General features: G+C 48.9%; 2 protein-coding genes across 2 annotated transcripts in view; both read left to right on the top strand.

Moving 5' to 3' along the window:
* The window catches only part of LOC116975639, a 613,100-nt gene that overhangs the window by 204,352 nt on the left and 384,692 nt on the right, over positions 1-24,056 (top strand). The window lies entirely within an intron of this gene.
* LOC116975663 (C-X-C chemokine receptor type 2-like) lies at positions 6,096-7,037 on the top strand. Its single transcript, XM_033024988.1, has one exon. It carries the CDS (start codon positions 6,096-6,098, stop codon positions 7,035-7,037), a length of 942 nt encoding a protein of 313 aa, XP_032880879.1.

Below are 24,056 nucleotides of genomic sequence, written 5' to 3'. Positions count from 1 at the left end.
ACCCCATCTCTCACCCCCTACCCCGCTCTCCTTTCCCTCCCAAATCTGTCCCGTTTCCTCCTCCTCTCCCCTCTTCTCACCCCCCTCCCCCCACCTGTGTGTTTGGGGGGTGGTTAATGTGAGTGTGATGCCACAGCCCCCCCCCCCCCCCCAGCAAACGCCGTTGGGGAAACAGACCCAACGGGTCTGCACTTGGTCTAGTTATATATTAAAACGGTGTGCCTGCCGACGTCCATCCGTCCGGCTGCCGGCCGCCTTTCTTCCTTTGATTTCTTGCAACTCCGAAACCAGACGCAGAATCGCCGAGATCTTTTCCATTTCGGTAGAGATTTCACTTTTCTTTCAAAGTATCCACTCCTGATTACATATTGTCGTGTTTATGTACACATTTTTAATCAAATCCTTCTCAACCCCCCCACCCTCAATATTTAAAAAATAAACTGGCTTCTCATCCATAGAAGCAGCCCCAGCCCCAGCCCCAGCCCTTGGTGAACGTTCCATCGTGTGATGTCACAATGCCCAATGCTCAAAGACATTCTTGCCATAGAGGGAGTACAGAGAAGGTTCACCAGACTGATTCCTGGGATGTCAGTACTTTCATATAAATAAAGACAGGATAGACTCGGCTTGTACTCGCTAGATTTTAGAAGATTGAGGGGGTATCTTATAGAAACTTACAAAATTCTTAAGGGGTTGGACAGGCTAGATGCAGGAAGATTGTTCCAGATGTTGGGGAAGTCCAGAACAAGGGGTCACAGTTTAAGGATAAGGGGTAAATCATTTAGGACCGAGATGAGAAAAACAATTTTCACACAGAGAGTGGTGAATCTCTGGAATTCACTGGCACAGAAGGTAGTTGAGGTCAGTTCATTGGCTATATTTAAGAGGGAGTTAGATGTGGCCCTTGTGGCTAAAGGGATCAGGGGGTATGGAGAGAAGGCAGGTACAGGATACTGAGTTGGATGATCAGCCATGATCATATTGAATGGCGGTGCAGGCTCGAACTGCCGAATGGCCTGCTCCTGCACCTATTTTCTATGTTTCTATCTCCCCCTCTCTCTCCCTCTCCACACACTCTCCCCTCTCTCTTTCCCCTCTCTCTCTGTCTCTCCTCTCACCGCTCTCTCTTCCACCCTCTCTCCTCTCTATTCCATTTCTTCCTCCTACCTCACTCTTCCCCTTGCCCTCTCTCCCCTCTCTTTCTCCTCTCTCTATCTTTTTCTTTGCCCCCTTTCTCATTCTTTCCCCCGTTTCTCTTTCCCCCTCTCCCCCTCTTCCCCCTCTCTCTTTTACCATCCCTCTCTCTTCCCCCTCTCTCTCCCATTCTCTCCTACCCTCTCCACCCCCTCTCTCTTCCCTCTCACTCCCCCCCCCTCCCACCTCACTCTCTCCCCCTCTCTCCCCTACCTCCCCCCCCCTCTCCGTCTTCTCTCTCCATTCACTCCACCCCCTATCTCTCCCCTCTCTCTCCTCTCACCTCCATCTCTCTCCCCCCACTGTTTCCCTGTCTCCTTCCCCTCTCTCTCTCTGTACCTCCCTTTGAGAATCTGTCCCTTCGGCACAGAGACTCTCGCGGCAGCGGCAGCGGCGCAACGCATCCGACGCCTCCGACGCCCGGGACACTCGCACTGTCCGGAGCTGCTCCATGGCCAGAGCTGCAGAGAGTGACACGCCGGCCCCGGCAAACACTCGCAAGTCCCGGCTCCCCGCATCTGTTCCAGCCGCTGGTTCTGCTCCCATCCCTCCCGCAGCTCCTGCTCTCCAACACCCGCGGACCATGCAGTTTATCCGAGTTTTGAAATTTTCGTTGATCACACAATTTCTCACCACTGAGCGTGAGAAATTTCTGATCAGCGTGAGGGCGTGAGAGTTTGCTTGAGGGCGTGAGTCTCACGCTCAAAGCGTGAGAGTTGGCAGCCCTGCATTATAAATTCACCTGTCTCTGTCTGTAAGGGACCTACATTTGTCTTCACTAATCTTTTCCATTTTACATATCTAAAGAAGCTTTTTCAGTCAGTTTTTATATTCCCCGCAAGCTTTCTTTTATTCTCTATTTCCCCCACTTGATTAACCCCTTTGTCCTCCTCTGTTGAGTTCTACATTTCTCCCAGTCCTCTGGTTTGCTGCATCCTCTGGCCAATTTATATGCATCTTCCTTGGATTTAACACTATCCTTGACTTCCCTTGTCAGCCACGGTTGAGCCGCCTTCCCCGTTTTATTTGTTCGCCAGACAGGGATGAACAATTTCTGGAGTTCATCCATGCGGTCTTTAAATCTTTGTAATTGCATCTCCACCGTCAACCCTTTGAGTATCATTTGCCAGTCTGTCCGAGCCAATTCCCGTCTCATGCCTTCAAAGTCTCCTTTCTTTAAGTTCAGGACCCTCGTCTCTGAATTAACCGTGTCACTCTCCATCCTAATGCAGAGTTCCACCATATTATGGTCACTGTTGCCCAAGGGGCTCTGCACAACAAGATCGCTAACTAATCCTTCCTCATTACACAATTGATAAAGGCAGCATGATTTGCTGAACCACTTCTGCTTTCACTCACTTGAAGACTCACCCTCCACCTCTCCCCTCTCTCCAAAACGCAGTGAATTAGTCTCGTTGAACGCTGTTGGTTTTGTCTTCCTGAGGCTTGGCGTCTTGTAGAGACGATCGCATCCTTTCAACTGGCAGGTAAAGGCTTTTATTCACTCGCGTTTACGTTCAACTCTCTCGCGTCGGGATGCATCACAGCACGGTTTGGGAACAGCTCCGTCCAAGACAGCGAGAAATCGCAGAGAATTGTGGACACAGCCCAGACCGTCACACAAACCAACCTCCCTTCCATCGCCTCCATCTACACCTCACGCTGCCTCGGCAAGGCCAGCAGCATCATCAAGGACCAGTCTCCACCCGGTCACTCCCTCTTCTCCCCTCTCCCATCGGGCAAGGGGTACAGAAGTGTGAAAACGAACGCACACCTCCAGATTCAGGGACAGTTTCTTCCCGGCTGTTATCAGACAACTGAACCGTCCTCTCACCAACTAGAGAGCGGTCCTGACCTCCCATCTACCTCATTGGTGACCCTCAGGCTATCTTTAATTGGACTTTACTGGACTAAACATTAGTCTCTTAATTGTAATCATGTGTAGTCTTTCCACTGACTGGATAGCACGCGACAAAAACGTTTTTCACAGTACCTCAGTACACGTTACAATAAACTAAACTAACTAACTAACATCTGAAGAAGGGTCCCGACCCTAAATGTCGTCTGTCCATTCCACCCACAGATGTTGATACAAGGAATTAAGGTGCTTGTAGAAAAAGTACACAGTGTGCTGTAGTAACTCAGTGGGTCAGGCAGTATTTGTGGAGAACATGGATAGGTGACGTTTCACAGAGTGCTGGAGTAACTCAGCGGGTCAGGCAGTATTTGTGGAGAACATGGATAGGTGACGTTTCACAGAGTGCTGGAGTAACTCAGCGGGTCAGGCAGCATCTGTGGAGAACATGGATAGGTGACGGTTTGGGTCATGACACTTCTTTATTCTCGAGGTGCTGCCTGACTCACTGAGTTCCTCCAGCACTTAGTGTTTTATCAGCATTGCAGCATCTGCAGTTTCTTGTGACGTGACTTTGTTGCATCTTGCAGCTTTATTAACAGTTTAATTACTTGTCAATGGTTACTGTTGATGTGTGAGTAACTGTATCATTAGTGATGCGCATTGCTTGCAAGTTGATGTCATAGCGACAGATTCCACCAGTGGGAGAGACTGGAACCAGAGGCCGAAGCAAAAAGGAGATGATGAGGAACTTCTTTAGTCACCCAGCCAGACACAGCGTCCACTTGCCCGGCTCGTGGGCAGCACGGTGGCGCAGCGGGTAGTGCTACTGCTTTATAGCGCCAGAGACACCGGTTAGATCTTCCACACAGGTGCTGTCTGTACGGAGTTTCGCCAACTCCCAAATGAGGGACAAAATGTCAAAATAAGGGACAAATTCCCGACGCCAATTCGTTGACCGAATCGGCCTTGGCTGGGTGAATGATGAGTTGGCCCGGGTGCTGGACTGCACACAAAGCCCAGCGGCGGGCCAGTTGAGGAGTTTTGACCTGGGGTCAAAGTCCGGCACCCCGTCTAACTCATGAACCGATGATCGGCCGTGAGAAGGAGGGGTGGTGGTGGTGTCGGCGGTAAGCGAAGGTCCGAAGGCCGGGCTGCCGACCGATCGACAGGGACATGGGCGAGGCACTGCTGCTGCTGCTGCTGCACTCCATGGGCTGCACTACGTCGGGACGGGCGAGGCGGGGTCCGACCCGTCAGTCCCCTCGACCCGAGTAGTAGCGGTCAAATACGGGGCAAGGGCGGTCCCGTACAGGACAAACCAATTTAGCCCCAATATACGGGATGTCCCGGCTAATACGGGACAGTTGGCAACCCTACCTTCGGCCCACCTTGCCCACACCGGCCAACATGTCCCATCTACACCAGTCCCACCTGTCCAACACCCTCCAAACCTGTCATATTATCCACGTGTAGGAAGGAACTGCAGATGCTGGTTTAAACCGAAGATAGACACAAAAAGCTGGAGTAACTCAGCGGGACAGGCAGCATCTGTGGAGATGGGTGTCAATTCGTGTCGGGACCTTTGTGATCAGTCTGAAGAAGGGTCTCGACTGAAATGTCACCAATACCTTCTCTCCAGAGATGCTGCCTGTCCCGCTGAGTTACTCCAGCTTTTTGTGTCTATCATCCATGTACCTGTCTAACTTTCTTAAATATTGGGATAGTCCCTGCCTCAACCACCTCCTCTGGCAGCTTGTTCCATACACCCATCACCCTCTTTGTCAATCTGTATCTCTAAAACAATCTCAACATCTCATGACAAAAATGCTGCAGAAACTCAGCGGGTGAGGCAGCATCTATGGAGCGAAGGAAATAGGCGACGTTTCGGGTCGAGACCCTTTTTGAGACTGATGTGGGGGAGGGGGGGACAGGAAGAATAAAGGATGAGGCGGAGGCAGTGGGCTGTGGGAGAGCTGGGAAGGGGAGGGGAAGGAGGGAGAAAGCAGGGACTACCTGAAATTGGAGAAGTCAATGTTCATACCGCTGGGGTGTAAACTGCCCAAGCGAAATATGAGGTGCTGCTCCTCCAATTTGCGGTGGGACTACCTCTGGCCATGGAGGAGGCCCAGGACAGAAAGGTCAGATTGGGAATGGGAGGGGGAGTTGAAGTGCTGAGCCACCGGGAGATCAGGTTGGTTATTGCGAACCGAGCGGAGGTGTTGGGCGAAGCGATCGCCAAGCCTACGATTGGCCTCACCGATGTAGAGCAGCTGACACCTAGAGCAGCGGATGCAATAGATGAGGTTGGAGGAGGTGCAGGTGAACCTCTGCCGCACCTGGAAAGACTGCTTGGGTCCTTGGATGGAGTCAAGGGGGGAGGTAAAGCGACAAGTGTAGCATTTCCTGCGGTTGCAAGGGCAAGTGCCTGGGGAGGGGATGGTTTGGGTGGGAAGGGACAAATTGACCAGGGAGTTACGGAGGGAGCGGTCTCTGCGGAAAGCAGACTGGGGAGGAGATGGGAAGATGTGGCCAGTGGTGGGATCCCATTGGAGGTGGCGAAAATGTCGGAGGATTATCTGCTGTATATGACGGCTGGTAGGGTGGAAGGTGAGGACAAGGGGGACCCTGCCCTTGTTACGAGTAGGGGGGATGGGGAGTGAGAGCAGAGTCACGTGGTATAGAAGTGACCCTGGTGAGAGCCTCATCTATAGAAGGGAACCCCCCTTCCCTAAAGAATGAGGACATCTCCGATGCCCTGGTGTAGAACACCTCACCTGGGTGCAGATGCGGCGTAGACAGAGGAATTGGGAGTAGGGGATAGAGTCCTTACAGGAAGCAGGGTGGGAAGATGTGTGGTCCAGATAGCCATGGGAGTCAGTGGGTTTGATAAACATTCTTAAACTTTGTTAAACTTTCTTAAATATCTCATTTGCGAATCTATTTTTCGTTCCAGAAAATGTCTTTCCCGTGGTCCACAAACGGAACTGAAGACTTCATTATCGATCCAGACACATTTTCATGTGAAATAAGAAAGTTTGTGACCATGAAGACCATCACGGCGGTGGTCTACAGCCTGGCGTGTCTCTTGGCCGTGACGGGGAATGTACTGGTGTTGGTGGTCATCCTTCACAACCGCCGCTCCATCTCATCCACGGATGTCTACCTGCTCCATCTGGCCACGGCCGACCTGCTCTTTGCCCTCACCCTGCCCTTCTGGGCAGTGGACGCCGTGTCTCCCTGGGTGTTTGGTGACGCCATGTGTAAGGTGATCAATATGTTGCAGGAGGTGAACTTTTACAGTGGCATCCTCCTGCTGGCCTGCATCAGCGTGGACCGCTACCTGGCCATTGTCCGCTCTGCCCAGTCGCACGGCCACAAGAGGCCGTGGATGGTCAAACTGGTGTGTGCCATCGTCTGGCTCGTGGCCCTGCTCCTGTCCTCGCCCGTCCTCTACAATGAAGTGTTCTACGGCAATGACCGGTCCGTCTGTAACGAGGAACACGATGGTGATTTTGACAAACCGTGGAAACTGGGCATCAAAGTTTGTCGCCTGGTCATCGGCTTCCTCTTGCCGCTGGCCACTATGGTCTTCTGCTACTCCGTCACTGTGTGGAAACTGTGCCAGACCAAGGGCTTCCTGAAGCAGAAAGCCATGAAGGTCATCATCGCGGTGGTGCTGGCCTTCCTGGCATGCTGGCTGCCCTACCATCTAACCATGGTTGTGGACATGCTGGTGAGAGTCAAACGCATCAAAGTCTCCTGCATCCAACGTGAACACTTGGACAGGGCCGTGCTGGCCACCCAGTGCTTGGCCTTTCTTCACAGCTGCATCAACCCAATCCTCTACGCCTTCATCGGGGTGAAGTTCAGGAGCAACCTGCTCAAACTCCTGGCTCATAAAGGCCTCATAAAGAGAAGCGAAGAATCCCAATTCAATAAATCACGCTCATCCTCAGTCACTGGGCAGACATCCACCACCATTTAGACAGCTCCCCCCCCACCACCACCCCCTTCCCCCAACCCCATACCACCCCTTCCCAACAAAAGACACAAATTGCTGGAGCAACTCAGCATCTCTGGAGTACATGGATTGGCGAGGCATCACAAGTCCTTGGAGCAGAAATTAGACCATTCACCCCATCAAATCTACTCCACCATTCGGTCATGGCTGATCTACCTCTCCCGCCTTACCCCATTCTCCTGCCTTCTCCCCACAACCCCTGACACCCGCACTAATCAAGAATCTATCTATCTCTGCCTTAAAAACACCCATTAATATCTGCAGTTCCTTCCTACTAGAATTTCTGGCAAGTCTCCAGTGACTTCTACTGAGCTCCGCAGAATCACCATATGGGGATGTGTCCAATCTGAATGTGGCACCTTCGGCCCAACTTGTCACACTGACCAACATGGACAATCTATACAAGGCCCGTGTTTGGCCCAGATCCCTCCAAACCGGTCCTATCCATGAACCTGTCTAAATCTCTCTTAAAAGTTGTGATAGTCCCCCCCCCTTCCCCTCATCTACCTTTTCCAGCAGCTCGTTCCAGGCACCCACCACCCTTTGTGTAAAAAGGTTGCCCCTCAGGTTCCTATTAAATCTTTCCCACACCTTAACCTTATGTCCTCTGGTTTTTGATTCCCCTACTCTGGGCAAAAGATTCTCTCATTCACCTCTCTCTATCCCCCTCATCATACTCAATTCTATAAGATCACCCCTCATCCTCCTGTGCTCCAAGGAATAAAGTCTGCTGAACCTCTCTCAAAAACAGTTCAGGTTCTTGAGTCCTGGGAATATGCCTGTAAATGAAAGTGTCCAAGAACCACTGTATCAATGGAGCGCTGGAGATGATGAAGACACACATGGTGTCCAACCACAGACGAAGACAAAGTCCAATGTCCACTAGGGGTGAACGAGGGTACGGTCCGGTTCACCTCCACCCCATTGCAGACACTGGACTCATAATAACCCGAAACCTAAAGATATGTTGACTCAACACTTCACGCTGCCTCGGGAAAGCAGCCGACATCATCAAAGACGTGTCCCTGTCCCACCCTACTTCTCCCTGTCCCTGTCCCATTCCTTCTTCTCCCCGCTCCCGTCCGGCAGAAGGTACAGAAGTTTGAAAGAGCGCACCACCAGACTCAGGAACAGCTTCTTCCCCTGTTATCAGGCTTCTGAACAGTCCTTCCATAAGCTAGGGTACTGTCCGATTCACCTCCACCCCATTGCGGACATTGGACTTTGTCTCTAGAACTGATGCGCTATAATGCAGAGAACAATATTCTGCACTCTGTATCTTCCCCTTTGCTCCACCTATTGGACTGAGATACTTCAGCACTCTGTGATAGGTCACCTATCCATGTTCTCCACAGATGCTGCCTGACCCGCTGAGTTACTCCAGCACTCTGTGAAACGTCACCTATCCATGTTCTCCACAGATGCTGCCTGACCCGCTGAGTTACCCCAGCACTCTGTGAAACGTCGCCTATCCATGTTCTCCACAGATGCTGCCTGACCCGCTGAGTTACTCCAGCACTCTGTGTCCTTGTGTGTATTCACCAGTATCTGCAGCTCGTGGTTTCTACAAAAGAGTGGTTTGTTTTTCCTGTTTCTGCCTGGAACCGTGAGCTTGGCTTCAATAAGCGGGCGTTGCTTCAACGTGTATTCTGTACGGTTGCTGTGAAATAAAAGACCTTTGGTTTCCACCCGGCCTCGATTCTCCTGCTCATTCAGTTGGTCTTCAACATAACTCACCGATCAGCGAAAAGCCCGGATAGAGTGGATGTGGAGAGGATGTTTCCACTAGTGGGAGAGTCTAGGACTAGAGGGCACAGCCTCAGAACTAAAGGATGTTCCTTTAGGAAGGAGGGGAAGGCAATGGGAGTGCAGCGTATGGGGACCGCCGTGAAGAACAATTAGGGCCCGGCGTGGGGGGGTCGCTGTGAGGGACGTTCTCCCCGTGACCTGCCTGGGTTTTCTACAAGATCTTCGGTTTCCTCCCACACTCCAAACACGTGCGGGTTTGTAGGTTAATTGGCTTTGGTAAAATTGTAAATTGTCCCTAGTGTGTGTGGGATAGTGCTAGTGTACGGGGTGATCAATGGTCCGCTCGGACTCGGCGGGCTGAAGGGCCTGTTTCCGTGATGTATCCCTAAAGTCTATAGTATTGCACACCAATGCCTCTACTTCCTTAGTAGACTAGGCATGTCTCTAATGATGTTACTAATGTCCGCAGATGCACTCTCTAATTGGGATGCAAGAAATTGCAGAGTTGTAGATGTTGCCCAGTCCGTCACACAGACCACTCTCCCCACCATTGTAGATGTTGCCCAGTCCCACACACACCACACTCCCCACCATTGTAGATGTAGCCCAGTCCATCACACACACCACACTCCCCACCATTGTAGATGTGGCCCAGTCCATCACACAGACCACACTCCCCACCATCGACTCCATCTACACTTCACGCTGCTTTGGGGTTGGTTGAGGTGGGTACTGTAGTTACATGTAAAAGACACATGAAGAGAGACACAAAAAGCTGGAGTAACTCAGCTGGACAGGCGGCATCTCTGGAGAGAACGAAAGACAGTTGGGTAGGTACATGGATAGAAATGAGAGCGTGGCCAGATAGATAGATTCAAGGTGTCATGGTCTCAAGGTCAGTTTATAGTCACATTTACCAATTAAGGTACAGTGAAATGGTGCGGATAAAGTTATTGACACATGTACTGAGGTACAGTGAAAAGCTGTTGTGGCGTGCTAACCAATAATCATAGTTGGAGTTTCTGGTGTTCAAGAACCTGATGGTTGCTGTGAAGAAGATGTTCTTGAACCTGGACGTCACGGTTTTCAGGCTCCTGTACCTTCTTCACCATGGTAGCAGCGAGATGAGAGCATGGCCAGGGTGGTGTGGGTCTCTGATGATGTTTGCTGCCTTTTTAACACAGCATCTCTTATACTTTTCATAAGTTCATGTTGAAGGAGCAGAATTAGGCCATTCGGCCCCTCAAGTCTACTCCGCCATTCAATCATGGCTAACCTATCTCTCCCTCCTAACCCCATTCTCCTGCCTTCTCCCCATAACCCCTGACACCCGTACTAATCAAGAATCTGTCAATCTGCCTTAAAAATATCTATTGACGGCCTCCACAGCCGTCTGTGGCAATGAATTCTATATAGTACAAACTTTAGTTTGTAAGCTCACCCTCGGTCATGGCTGACAATATATATATTACATAGAAACATAGAAAATAGGTGCAAGAGGAGGTCATTCGGCCCTTCGATCATTGTGATCATGGCTGATCATCCACAATCAGTACCCCATTCCTGCCTTCTCCCCATATCCCTTGATTCCGCTAGCCCCTAGAGCTCTATCTAACTCTTTTTTAAATTCATCCAGTGAATTGCCCTCGACTGCCTTCTGAGGCAGAGAATTCCATAAATTCCCAACTCTCTGGGTGAAAAGTTTTTTCTCATCTCAGTTTAAATGGTTACCCCTTTATTCTTAGACTGTGGACTCCCCCAACATCGGGAACATGTTTCCTGCATCTAGTTCATCCAGTCCTTTTATAATTTTATACGTTTCTATAAGATCCCCTCTCACCTTCTAAATTCCAGTGAATACAAGCCCAATTTTTCCAATCTTTCCTCATATGACAGTCCCGCCATCCTGGGGATTAGCCTGATGAACCTACGCTGCACTGCCTCAATAGCAAGGATATCCTTCCTCAAATTAGGAGACCAAAACTGCACACAATACTCCAGAAGTGGTCTCACCAGGGCCCTGTGCAACTGAAGAAGAATCTCTTTACTCCTATACTAATCATTACAGATTATGTTATATTATATTTTATAAAGTTTTGTATGATAATGATATTTGTTAGTCACAGAGTGATACAGCTTGGAAACGCCCTTCGGCTCAACTTGCCTACACCGGCCAACATGTCCCATCTACACTAGTCCCACCTGCCTGCGTTTGGCCCAAACCCATCTAAACCTGTCCATTCCAAGTGTACACGTGTTATATTTGCTGAACATTTGCTTTGTTTATTAAGCACTCTATTGAGTATTGTGTTTACAAACCTCTTGTGCTGCTGAAAAATAAGAATAGACACAAGATGATGGAGTAACTCCACGGGACACAAGTATAGCAGCAAACAGGTCCTTCTGCAGTTGTACAGGACCCTAGTGAGACCACACCTGGAGTATTGTGTGCAGTTTTGGTCTCCAAATTTGAGGAAGTACATTCTTGCTATTGAGGGAGTTCAGCGTAGGTTTACAAGGTTAATTCCAGGGATGGCGGGACTGTCATATGCTGAGAGAATGGAGCGGCTGGGCTTCTATAGTCTGGAGTTTAGAAGGATGAGAGGGTATCTTATTGAAACATATAAAATTATTAAGGGTTTGGACACGCTAGAGGCAGATAACATGTTCCCGATGTTGGGGGAGCCCAGAACCAGGGGCCACAGTTTAAGAATAAGGTGTCGGCCATTTAGAACGGAGATGAGGAAACATTTTTTCACACAGAGTTGAGTCATGATCACATTGACAATAGACAATAAACAATAGGTGCAGGAGTAGGCCATACGGCCCTTCGAGCCAGCACCGCCATTCAATTTGATCATCCCCAATCAGTACCCCGTTCCTGCCTTCTCCCCATATCCCCTGACTCCGCTATCTTTAAGAGCCCTATCTAGCTCTCTCTTGAAAGTATCCAGAGAACCGGCCTCCACCGCCCTCTGAGGCACAGAATTCCACAGACTCACAACTCTCTGTGAGAAAAAGTGTTTCCTCGTCTCCGTTCTGAATGACTTACCTCTTATTCTTAAACTGTGGCCCCTGGTTCTGGACTCCCCCAACATCGGGAACATGTTTCCTGTCTCTAGTGTGTCCAAATCCTTAACAATCTGAACAGCAATGAAGATACCAAGTTTGTATGCACCAGATTTTTTTAAATATATTGATAAACGCTGTTTCCAGCATTCCCACTTCAGAATTAACATTAAAATTACAACTGAAATATCTGCTGACCAAATTTGTGATGTATATGACCAACTGTAGAAGTAAAACTTGGATTAATCCAATGTACAGCTGTGAATGTTGCTCAATAAATAATTACAGTACTGATACTCCATATTAAGAACATTGATTTGCCATTAAAATGATTTCTGTAATAACGTGTCAACGGTAGATGTGACAATTGACACTGCGGTTTTAATGTTTCACTTGTCCATCATTATAGATTAAAACAAATAATAACAGTGAGAATTAAAACACATTTGACTGCATTCCATTATCAAACATTGTCAATGTTCGCTCTGAAGACATTTCCAACGCAGTAGGGTCGTAGGGTCGGGGTAGATGGGGGGGGGGGGGGTAAATCAGTGCGGGATGGATAGATGGGGGGGGGGGGGTGAGAAGGTAATCGGTGCAGAATGGATGGATTGAGGCAGGGGAATTAGTGCATGTTGGTTGAGTAGGTAAAATTGTGAGGGGATAGTGCGGGGAATGTCAGTGGGGGAGTATGGGATAGATGGGGGTAATCAGTACAGGATGGATGGGGGGGATCAGTGCAGGATGAATGGGAGGCTCAGCACAGGATGAATGGGGGTGAGTCAGTACAGTGTGGATCAGGGGGTCTGTGCAGGATGAATGGGGGGTTCTGTGCAGGATGAATGGGGAAGACAGTGTAGGATGGATGGGAAGGGGGTCAGTACAGGATGAATTGGGGGACCAGTGTAGGAGTGATTGGGGGGGTGGGGGTGGCAGGAGAATCAATGCGAGGTTGATAGGGAGATCAGTGCAGGATGAATAGATGGGGGGGGGGGGGTGGCAGATGGGGAGGAGAGCACAGGGGATGGCAGTGAGGACTGAATAGATGGGGAATTGGGATCAGTGTGGGGTGGAGAGGATGGGTCCCAGGATAAGGGTGGGGGGGGGGGGCGTACAAGAGAGAGAGAGAGAGAGAGAGGGGAAGGGGCAGAGGAGGTGGTGAGGAGGAAAGGCGAGTGGGGGTGGGGGGAAAGGCGAGTGGGGGGGGGGGGGGAAGGCGAGTGGGGCGGGGGCTGGGGGGTGGGGAAAGGCGAGTGGGGGGTGGGGGGAAGGCGAGGGCCCGGGGGCGGGCGGTGGGGAAAGGCGAGTGGGGGGGGGGCGTAGACCCGGCCGGAGCAGCACCTGTTGTTGGGTCACGGCCGCTGCCAGGACTGGGTTCAGAGTCAGTCGTTCCCGCTTCCCGTCCGGCGACGGGAGAACGTTCTCCCCGGACAGACAGACCGATGGGGCCGCTCCCGCTCCGGCGCCGAGGATGGAGCCGATGGACGGGGGAGGGGGGAGGGGGGGGCAGACATCGCACCCCCCCCACCCGGAGAAACGGGATCTCCTATTTTCCCCCAAATCATCCCGCGGGTCGGATTGGACCCTTATATCGCGGGTAGTTTAACACCCCCGATACAAAACAACTAGATTCCCCCTCCCTCCCTCCCCGCAACACAACGCTATATTTCAGGCCCCACTCACTCACACAAACTAGGCCCGAGGCGTCGAGGCGATGCAATGAAAATGGCGGCAATCGGATCCCGCCCACTGTGCGCACGCGCGGCGAGATCGCGTCATTTTTGCGTCATTTGTCACCAGCTCCCCCCCCCCCCACTGCGCAGGCGCGGATGGTCGCAAATATTTTTTTCAAATCATCCCGCCGGCCGAAACCAGTAAATTTTTTTCCCTATGAATTTTTTTAACTCTGAGGAAAAAAAGTGGGGTGCGGTCGCACCCAACGCACTACCCCCCCCCCCCCTTCGGACGGCCATGGACTGTCATATGCTGAGAGAATGGAGCGGCTTGGCTCGTACACTCTGGCGTTTAGAAGGATGAGAGGGCATCTTATTGAAACATATAAGATTATTAAGGCTTTGGACACGCTAAAGGCAGGAGACATGTTCCCGATGTTGGGGGAGTCCAGAACCAGGGGCCACAGTTCAAGAATAAAGGGTAAGCCGTTTGGAACGGAGATGAGGAAACACTTTTTCTCACAGAGAGTTGTGAGTCTGTGGAATTCTCTGCCTCAGAGGCCGGTTATCTGGCTACTTTCAAGAGAGATCTAGATAGGGCTCTTAAAGATAGCGGAGTCAGGGGATATGGGGAGAAGGCAGGAACGGGGTACTGATTGTGAATGATCAGCCATGATCACATTGAATGGTGGTGCTGGCTCGAAGGGCCGAATGGCCTGCTACTGCACCTATTGTCTATAGTCTATTGTCTCAGCGTGTTCCCATTGAAGATAGACACAAAATGCAAGGGTAACTCAGCGGGTCAGGCAGCATCTCTGGAGAGCAGGAATGGGTGACGTTTTGGATCCAGACCCTTCTTCAGACTGAGCGTCAGGGGAGAGGGAGAGATAGAGATAAGCAAGGGTAAGGTGTGAAAGCGAGAGGTCGAAGGAGACAAATATCAAGGAAATTGTAGAATAGATCATCGTGAGCTAGGGGAAGGTGACAACGAAGCAAACATTTAATTAGGAGGACAGTCAGACTGGTGGGAGAACTAGGGTGGGGGAGGGATGGAGAGAGAGGGAAAGCAAGGGTTACTTCAAGTTAGAGAAGTCAATGTTCATATCGCTGGGGTGTAAGCTGCCCAAGTGAAATATGAGGTGCTGATCCTCCAATTTGCGCTGGGTCTCACTGACAATCGAGGAGAAAGGTCATGGGCCTGTCCCAATTAGGCGATTTTTCAAGCGACTGCCGGTGACTGTCAAGTTGTGTCAAGACATAAATTATATATTAAAAAAAAAACACAATACATGAATTAAAATCCAGAATAAAACAATGATCAATGTCCTACAACGAGACACCGATATCAGTGTCTCCACAACGGGGATTCGTAGCGTGGAGTGCTAAACCTTATGTTTGACAAGGCCACAATAATTACATTTTTAGAGTCAATCAATTCAGCTTGTTTATTTATGTATTGTATTTATTTACCTTTCTTGTACATCAGTGGAGCTGCACACTAAATCTCGTTGCACTGACGTGCAATGACAATAAACGATATATTATTATTATTATTATTATTATTATTATTTATCCTGCAAATGAATTTATACATTTGATTTCTTAGGATAGCTTCTAAAGTGCTGACTCCTGCAGCCATAAATATGTTACTAGCACTACACCATCTAGGTTTCCTTAGCAGTGTTCTCATGGCATCATTATATGCCACCTTTAGTCTCTACAAACTTGTCTTTCCATAGTTCGACCACAGGTGCACAGTATAGAGGTGTGTAATATGCTCTAAATAGCGACACCTTCACCACATCTACACACGCACCAAACTTACGCAAGAGAATATTCGCCTGTACATACAGCATGCATCGTTGCCTATAAATATCCTCATCATCTGTCATTTGTTCTGTAATAAAATGCCCTAGATATTTTACCTTATTACAGACACTAAGATTATTGTCAGACAATTTAAAATCAGGACATTTTAGACATTTATCCTCTTTGATTCTACAGATCATAACAGCACTCTTACAAGCATTATATTTAATGTCATGTTCCACACCATACACAGAACATATAGTAAGGAGCTGCTGTAGACCAGCGCTAGATGGACTAAAGACCACAAGATCATCTGCATTCATAATATGGTTCACTAAAATATTACCAATCATGCACCCAGTATTACAGGCTTTCAATTGCTTGGACAGGTCATCAATATAAAGATTAGAAAGGACTGGGGACAAAATTCCCCCTTGTCCAACACCATTGCTAACCCCAAATGGGGCTGAGACCCTATTGCCCCATTTTATTTGCATAGTCCTGTGGGCATACCAGTAGGCCAGAATTCTCACAATGTATTTAGGCTCCCCTCTTTGACTCATTTTAACAAACAGCTTTCTGTGATTAACACGGTCAAATGCTTTGGAAGCATTTGACTATATTTGTTTACAATCCCCTTTAGGGCATATATGCATAAGCCAGTGCCATGTTTAGCTTTAAAACCAAACTGGTTATCTGTAGAGTTAACAAAATCATTCACTCTATCCAGCAGAACTCTTTCTAAAGCTTTTGACAATATGCTGGCTAAAGCTATGGGCCTGTAATTATTTAGGCTGCCTACTTTACCAGCTTTGTCCTTAATGACCGGCACTAACAGAACAGACAACATTGAGTCTGGTAACAAGCCATGAATCATAAAGCCAGTAAAACAAATAGCAAGGAGAGGAGTATCCTCATACTCGCATACTTAAGACGTTCAGCAGAAATATGATCCAAGCCACTTGCTTTGTTGTTGGGCAGCTTGTTCATGGCACGATACACCTCATGTGACATAATCACCATTGAGTTATTACTCTCAATATTGCCACCCTATACAAGTCACCTTGGACACAGTTGAATAAAGTGCTATATTGTTGTCGCCATAACTTCGCAATATTAAAAAATCACTCACAATTATATTCATCATATTCTTTTTATATAATATAATCATACTTAATTATATATGATTACAGTCATATTTACAAGTCATATATATATATATAGGTATAATAATATGTAGTTTAAATGGACTGCAACACGGAAATAGGCTGTCCTTGGTGTAATATGGGCATTGGCCACTAGATCGCTTACTTTCCCGATCTCATTTTCTAATTAGTTTAATTAATTAATGTGCAACTTTTGGCAATGGCGAGTTATGACTTCCTTCCCAATTATATTTCTTCGAAATCTGTGGAAAATGTCATGTAGTTCCGTGACGTGAGTCACGAAAATCGATTTCTAGACACATTTTTGATGCTCGGCCCACAGCCAATTAGCAAATTTGCAGATGACACAAAGCTGGGTGGCAGTGTGAACTGTGAGGAGGATGCTATGAGAATGCAGGGTGACTTGGACAGGTTGGGTGAGTGGGCAGATGCATGGCAAGTGCAGTTTAATGTGGGTAAATGTGAGGTTATACACTTTGGTAGCAAAAACAGGAAGGTAGGTTATTATCTAAATGGTGACAAGTTGGGAAAGGGGGAAGTACAACGTGATCTGTGGGTCCTAGTTCATCAGTCTATGAAAGTAAGCATGCAGGTACAGCAGGCAGTGAAGAAAGGCATGTTGGCCTTTATCACAAGAGGAGTTGAGTAAAGGAGCAAAGAGGTCCTTCTGCAGTTGTACAGGGCCTGAGTGAGACAACTCCTGGAGTATTGTGTGCAGTTTTGGTCCCCTAATTTGACGAAGGACATTCTTGCTATTGACGGAGTGCAGCGTAGGTTTACAAGATTAATTCCCGGGATGGCGGGACTGTCATATGCTGAGAGAATGGATCGGCTGGGCTTGTATACTCTGGAGTTTAGAAGGAGGAAAGGTGATCTTATTGAAACCTATAAGATTACTAGACTAAGTGGGACCAGTTGGGTACCATGTTGACATGGGAGGGCAGGTCCCCCAATGTTCCACCTCTCCACCAATTCCAATATTGGTGGCCAGTGAGGGTGGGGTGTGGGGGGCTTTCTGGAGCATTAGTATGTGTGTTGTGGGCTGAAGGGACTGATTTACAGAGGGCTAGTATGGACATTGTGGGCCAAATGGATTATTGGGGTGGCAGCTCAGTCACTGAAGCCTGATGTGCTGGCAGTTCACTCACGCCTGGTGGGCGGGCAGTTGACACATGACTATTCCTTGAAATTCCATTTCAAGCAGGGTGCAAGGACACCAAATTCAAATACAGTTTCCTACCATTTCAAGCAGGGTGTACGGCCACCAAATTCAAGTGCAGTTTCATACCACTTCAAGCAGAGTGCAAGGCCACCGAATTCAGGTGCAGTTTCCTACCACTTCAAACAGGGTGCAAGGCCACCGAATTCAGGTGCAGTTTCCGACCACTTCAAGCAGGGTGCAAGGCCACCGAATGCAAGTGCAGTTTCATACCACTTCAAGTAGGGTGCTAGGCCACCAAATGCAAGTGCAGTTTCATGCCATTTCAAGTAGGGTGCAAGGCCACCAATTCAAGTGCAGTTTCATGCCATTTCAAGCAGGGTGCAAAGCCACCAATTCGTGCAGTTTCATGCCATTTCAAGCAGGGTGCAAGGCCACCAAATTCAAGTGCAGTTTCATACCACTTCAAGCAGGGTGCAAGGCCACCAAATTCATGTGCAGTATTGTACCACTTCAAGCAGGGTGCAAGGCCACCAAATTCAAGTGCAGTTTCATACTGAATTATTATCTGAATGGTGGCCGATTAGGAAAAGGGGAGATGCAACGAGACCTGGGTGTCATGGTACACCAGTCATTGAAAGTAGGCATGCAGGTGGAGCAGGCAGTGAAGAAAGATAATGGTACGTTAGCATTTATAGCAAAATAATTTGAGCATAGGAGCAGGGAGGTTCTACTGCAGTTGTACAGGGTCTTGGTGAGACCACACCTGGAGTATTGCGTACAGTTTTGGTCTCCTAATCTGAGGAAAGACATTCTTGCCATAGAGGGAGTACATAGAAGGTTCACCAGACTGATTCCTGGGATGTCAGAACTTTCATATGAAGAAAGACTGGATAGACTCGGCTTGTACTCGCTAGAATTTAGAAGATTGAGGGGGGATCTTATAGAAACTTACAAAATTCTCAAGGGGTTTGACAGGCTAGATGCAGGAAGATTGTTCCCGATATTGGGGAAGTCCAGAACAAGGGGTCACAGGTTAAGGATAAGGGTGGAGTCTTTTAGGACCGAGATAAGAAAAACATTTTTCACACAGAGAGTAGTGAATCTCTGGAATTCTTTGCCACAGAAGGTAGTTGAGGCCAGGACATTGGCTATATTTAAGAGGGAGTTAGATGTGACCCTTGTGGCTAATGGGATCAGGGGGTATGGAGAGAAGGCAGGTACGGGATACTGAGTTGGATGATCAGCCATGATCATATTGAATTGCGGTGCAGGCTCGAAGGGCCGAATGGCCTACTTCTGCACCTCAAATCTATGTTTCTATACCATTTCAAGCAGGGTGTAAGGCCACCAAATTCAAATGCAGTTTCATAACATTTCATGCAGGGTGCAAGGCCACCAAATTCAAATGCAGTTTCATACCATTTCATGCAGGGTGCAAGGCCACCACATTCAAATGTGTTTCATACCATTTCAAGCAGGTTGCAACCAACATAAAACCACCATAAAACCCCACAAAGCACCACATAAACACCACACTCACAGTTCAGTAGACATTCAGTGCGTTCAGTTGATTCACTGCTTAGACAGAGTCATGACATCTCCCTCCCCCATTTTGCAGAGACCGAGCCACACCCACAATTCCCGGGTTTTATAATCCCACCCCCTCCCACCGGAAGGGACGTGGCCTTCATGGAGTGATTGACAGAGATTCTCAACATTTTTTAAACACTAATAACACTTTTATTTTTCATTGATGGGAAGAAACTTCTACACCTGATGAGCGGAGGAGGACTGAGTAAGATGGCCAAAAATCACAGCCATAAGTGGTAGCGTTTTATCTAATATTAATATATAGTGCCAAAAGGAAGTTGTCATGTTTCCTCCACCAACAGACATTTGCAGTGCTTCACTTCAAACCAACCACCACCAGCACCAACAGCCATTTGCAGTGATTCACATCAAACCAACCACCACCACCACCAACAGCCATTTGCAGTGATTCACTTCAAACCAACCACCACCAACAGCCATTTGCAGCGCTTCACTTCAAACCAACCACATTTTCATTTTTAAACCACATTAAGGGCACTCAAGGTCAGTAAAACCACACTCACAGTTTAGTAGACATGAGTTCAGCGTTGTTCACAGCTCAGACTGAGAGACGTGATCCGCTCTCTCCCCCCATCTTGCTGAGATTGACTGAGGCACTCAACACTTCTGGGTTTTATAGTCTCTCCGGAAGGGGTGTGTCCTTCAGAAGAGAGAATCTCAACATTTTTTAAACACTAATAACTCTTTTATTTTTCATTGATGGGAAAGATCCTCTTGTCCTACAAGGCGGAGGAGGACTCTGAGTAAGATGGCCAAAAATCACAGCTGTAAGAGGCAGCGTTTTTTCTAAAATCAATGTACAGAACAACAGGAAGTGGTCAAGATCAGACTTTTAGTAATATAGATTGAGGGTTTGGACACGCTAGAGGTGGGAAACATGTTCTCGATGTTGGGGGAGTCCAGAACCAGGAGCCACAGTTTAAGAATAAGGGGTAAGCCATTTAGATATCAGGTTGCCATCAGGTAGAAGGTACAGGAGCCTGAAATCTGGAACATCCAGGTTCAGGAACAGCTACTTCCCCACAGCCATCAGGCTATTAAACTCGCCATCAAACACGTTCTGAACTATAACAGCCTATAGCACTTTATCTGTTTATTTATGTGTATATATATGGTCTATGGCAGTGGTTCTCAAACTTTTTTCAGTGATGTACAGTGAAATATTTTTTCAGCCAAGTACCCCCTAACTAGCGCAAAAATATAGGCCTACATATATGTAGGCCTATATTTTAAAATCTCACGTACCCCCTGGAGTGCCTTCACGTACCCCCATTTGAGAACCACTGGTCTATGGTATATAGACACACTGATCTGTTCTGTATTTATGCTTACAATATTCAATTGTGCTGCAGCAAGTAAGTATTTAATTGTCCTATCTGGCACACATGACAATAAACTCTCTTGACTTGACTTGACTTGATTTAGAACGGAGACGAGGAGATACTTTTTCACACAGAGTTGTGAGTCTGTGGAATTCTCTGCCTCAGAGGGCGGTGGAGGCCAGTTCTCTGGATACTTTCAAGAGAGAGCTAGATAGGGCTCTTAAACATAGCGAAGTCGGGGGATATGGGGAGAAGGCAGGAACGGGGGGCACTGATTGTGGATGATCAGCCATGATCACATTAAATGGCGGTGCTGGCTCGAAGGGCCGAATGGCCTACTCCTGCACCTATTTTCTATCACCACACCACACCCTTGACCAAACCTTTGGCCTGTGAATTCTGTCACAATCTCGTGTTGTTCATTTGAAAGATAAATATTTCCTCCAACATTTGCTTTTTTATTGAGTAACGGATAAGCAGGAAACTTGCTCTGTGTGTAACACATCCGTCACCAGCAGCCGACAGAGATAACTTCACACTGAACTCCAAAACCACAGTCTTTAAACTGAAAATACTCTAATCTAGTCCAGCACTTCCATTTTGAATTGGTAAGTGTAATATATGCACTTATAATTCAAAAACAATTTTTGTTTACAGTTTACAGTTTAGTTTATTGTCCCGTGTACCGAGGTACAGTGAAAAGCTTTTGTTGCGTGCTAACCAGTCAGCGGAAAGACAATACATGATTACAATCGAGCCGTCCACAGTGTACAGATACAGGATAAAGGGAATGACGTTCTTCATCATCGGCGGTCACTCGAAACGAGTCTGACTGTCCTCTCATGGAGGACACCTGTGCCTGACTTTGTTTAACGTGGGGAGACTGGCGCACAGACAGCCACCCCACAGTCCTTGACAGGTCTGGGTCAGGATCCAGTGGCATGGAGTCCAAGACGACCTTTTCTGCTGCAGCCTTCATCCGCCTTCCCAGCCGTTGTGACGCTCCACTAAGGTCAGCCATCATCCTCCGCCTGTTCCACCGTGGAGGTCTTGGTTGGATTGCTCTTTGTCAGAGACCTCCCCCTCGACCATACCGCCATGGGTGGCCCTACCAGGAGCATAGCTCCAGATGGCATCGCTCTCAGGATCTCAGGTCCACACAAGCTTCTCCACCACGACAAGGTGATGATCCATGGTAAAGCCGGCAATGTCTGATCAAGGATAGTCCAAGGATCTCCAATGAGGTAGATAGTAGTTCAGGACCGCTCTCTGGTTGTGGTAGGATGGTTCAGTTGCCTGATGACTGTTGGGAAGTAACAGTATATAAATGATATAAGAATTGTGCTTAGCGACATACAGCAGGGAAAGATGCCATTCGGCCCAACTTGTCCATGCTGTCCAGGTTGCCTTTATTTGGCGCATTTACCTCAAAACCTTTTCTATCCATGTACCTGCCCAAGTGTCTTTCCTACTCTCCAGAGATGCAGCCTGTCCTGCTGAGTTACTCCAGCTTTTTGTGTCTCTCTTCATGTGTCTTTTACATGTAACTACAGTAGCCACCTCAAACGACCCCGAAGCAGCATGAAGTGTAGATGGAGTCGATGGTGGGGTGGGGAGTGTGGTGTGTGTGGGACTGGGCTACATCTACAATGGTGGGGAGTGTGGTGTGTGTGATGGACTGGGCTACATCTACAATGGTGGGGAGTGTGGTCTGTGTGATGGACTTGGCAACATCTACAATGGTGGGGAGTGTGGTGTGTGTGGGACTGGGCTACATCTACAATGGTGGGGAGTGTGGTGTGTGTGGGACTGGGCTACATCTACAATGGTGGGGAGTGTGGTGTGTACGACGGACTGGGCAACATCTACAACTCTCTGCAATTTCTTGCATCCCAATTAGAGAGTGCATCTGCAGACATTAGTAACATCATTAGAGACATGCCTAGTCTACTAAGGAAGTAGAGGCATTGGTGTGCAATACTATAGACTTTAGGGATACATCACGGAAACAGGCCCTTCAGCCCGCCGAGTCCGAGCGGACCATTGATCACCCAGGCAGGAGACGTAGTCGGGGTAGCGGAAGGTCCGGTAACCAGGAGATCCAACACACGATGCAAACAAACCAGCGAGGGACAGACGAAAGGAGAGTCGAAGCCAGGCAGGAAGTCGAGGAGCCGTTGCAGGGATAAACCAAACAGCCCAGGAGAGAGGCAGACAGAAACCAGGAGGTACGGGACGAAGGCCGTGGTCGGGGACAGAAGGCTGAGGTGATATCCAGGAAGACGACAGGACGGAACGGTCAGGGGCAGGCAGGTTCGATTCCGTGTAGGCAGTCGGGAAATCGCTGGAGAGTCTTGCATGAATGCTGAGAACAATCTGGCACAGTGTGAACGGTGAGGAGAGTCTATATACCGGGTTAATAGGTGATCAGAGGCAACTGAGTGCAACAGGTGAGGAGAGTTGGGCTGATGAGAGGGGAGTGGCAGGCAGGTGAGGAGAAGGAGGGACCGGTGGAAAAGTGCTGGTAGGTGAAGTGGATGAGAATGAGGAGAGGGCTGACTGTGACAGAACCCCCCCCCCCCCCTCAAGGGACGGCTCCTGACGTCCCAAAACAAAACAAAAAAAACAATAAAGAAAATAAACCCAATCCCACGCAGAGTTGGGTGGGAGGAGGGGGACCGGAGGACGGCTAATATTCGTCCGAGACATCCATGTCCGCATCCTCCTCCATGGCATCAGAGGAAAGCTCTGTCTCGTCGTCACTAGGCCCCTCAGACGGAAGAGGGGACAGAGTCTCAGGGGCGGACTTGGACGGCTGGTCGAGGTGACGCCGGTGAAACTCCCTGATGAGGGAGGCGTCCAGGATGTGTCGAGCAGGAACCCAGGACCTTTCCTCTGGACCGTAACCCTCCCAATGGACCAGGTATTGGAGACCCCTCCCGTGACGGCGGGAGCGCAGGAGGCGGTGTACCGTAAAGGCGGGGCCTCTGTCGATGAGACGTGGAGGAGGGACTGCGGGGACCAGGGAGCTCTCCCGGACTGGCTTTACTCTGGACACGTGGAACGTAGGATGGACCCGCATGGAACGAGGCAACTTGAGCCTCACAGCCGCTGTGTTGATGACCTTCTGGATCTCAAAGGGACCGATGAACTTGGGTGCCAACTTCTTGGACTCCACCCTCATGGGAAGGTCCCGGGTCGACAGCCACACCTTCTGGCCCGCGAGGTAGGTGGGGGCCTGGGTGCGGTGACGGATGGCAGCCGTGGCGTAACGGTCCACGGAGTGGAGAAGAGCCGCCCTGGCTTGGGTCCACGTCCTGCGGCAGCGACGAATGAAGGGCTGGATGGACGGGCAGGAAACCTCTTTCTCCAGCGCCGGGAACAGTGGAGGCTGGAACCCGTAGGCACACTGGAAAGGGGAG

The sequence above is a fragment of the Amblyraja radiata genome, chromosome 7 (assembly GCF_010909765.2).
Source record: "Amblyraja radiata isolate CabotCenter1 chromosome 7, sAmbRad1.1.pri, whole genome shotgun sequence".
In the NCBI taxonomy this organism is placed as follows: domain Eukaryota; kingdom Metazoa; phylum Chordata; class Chondrichthyes; order Rajiformes; family Rajidae; genus Amblyraja; species Amblyraja radiata.
This window is presented reverse-complemented; position numbering and strand designations above follow the sequence as displayed.

Coding starts and splice junctions, on each gene's coding strand:
- LOC116975663 (XM_033024988.1), top strand. CDS start 6,096: ATGAAGACCATCACGGCGGTGGTCTACAGCCTGGCGTGTCTCTTGGCC.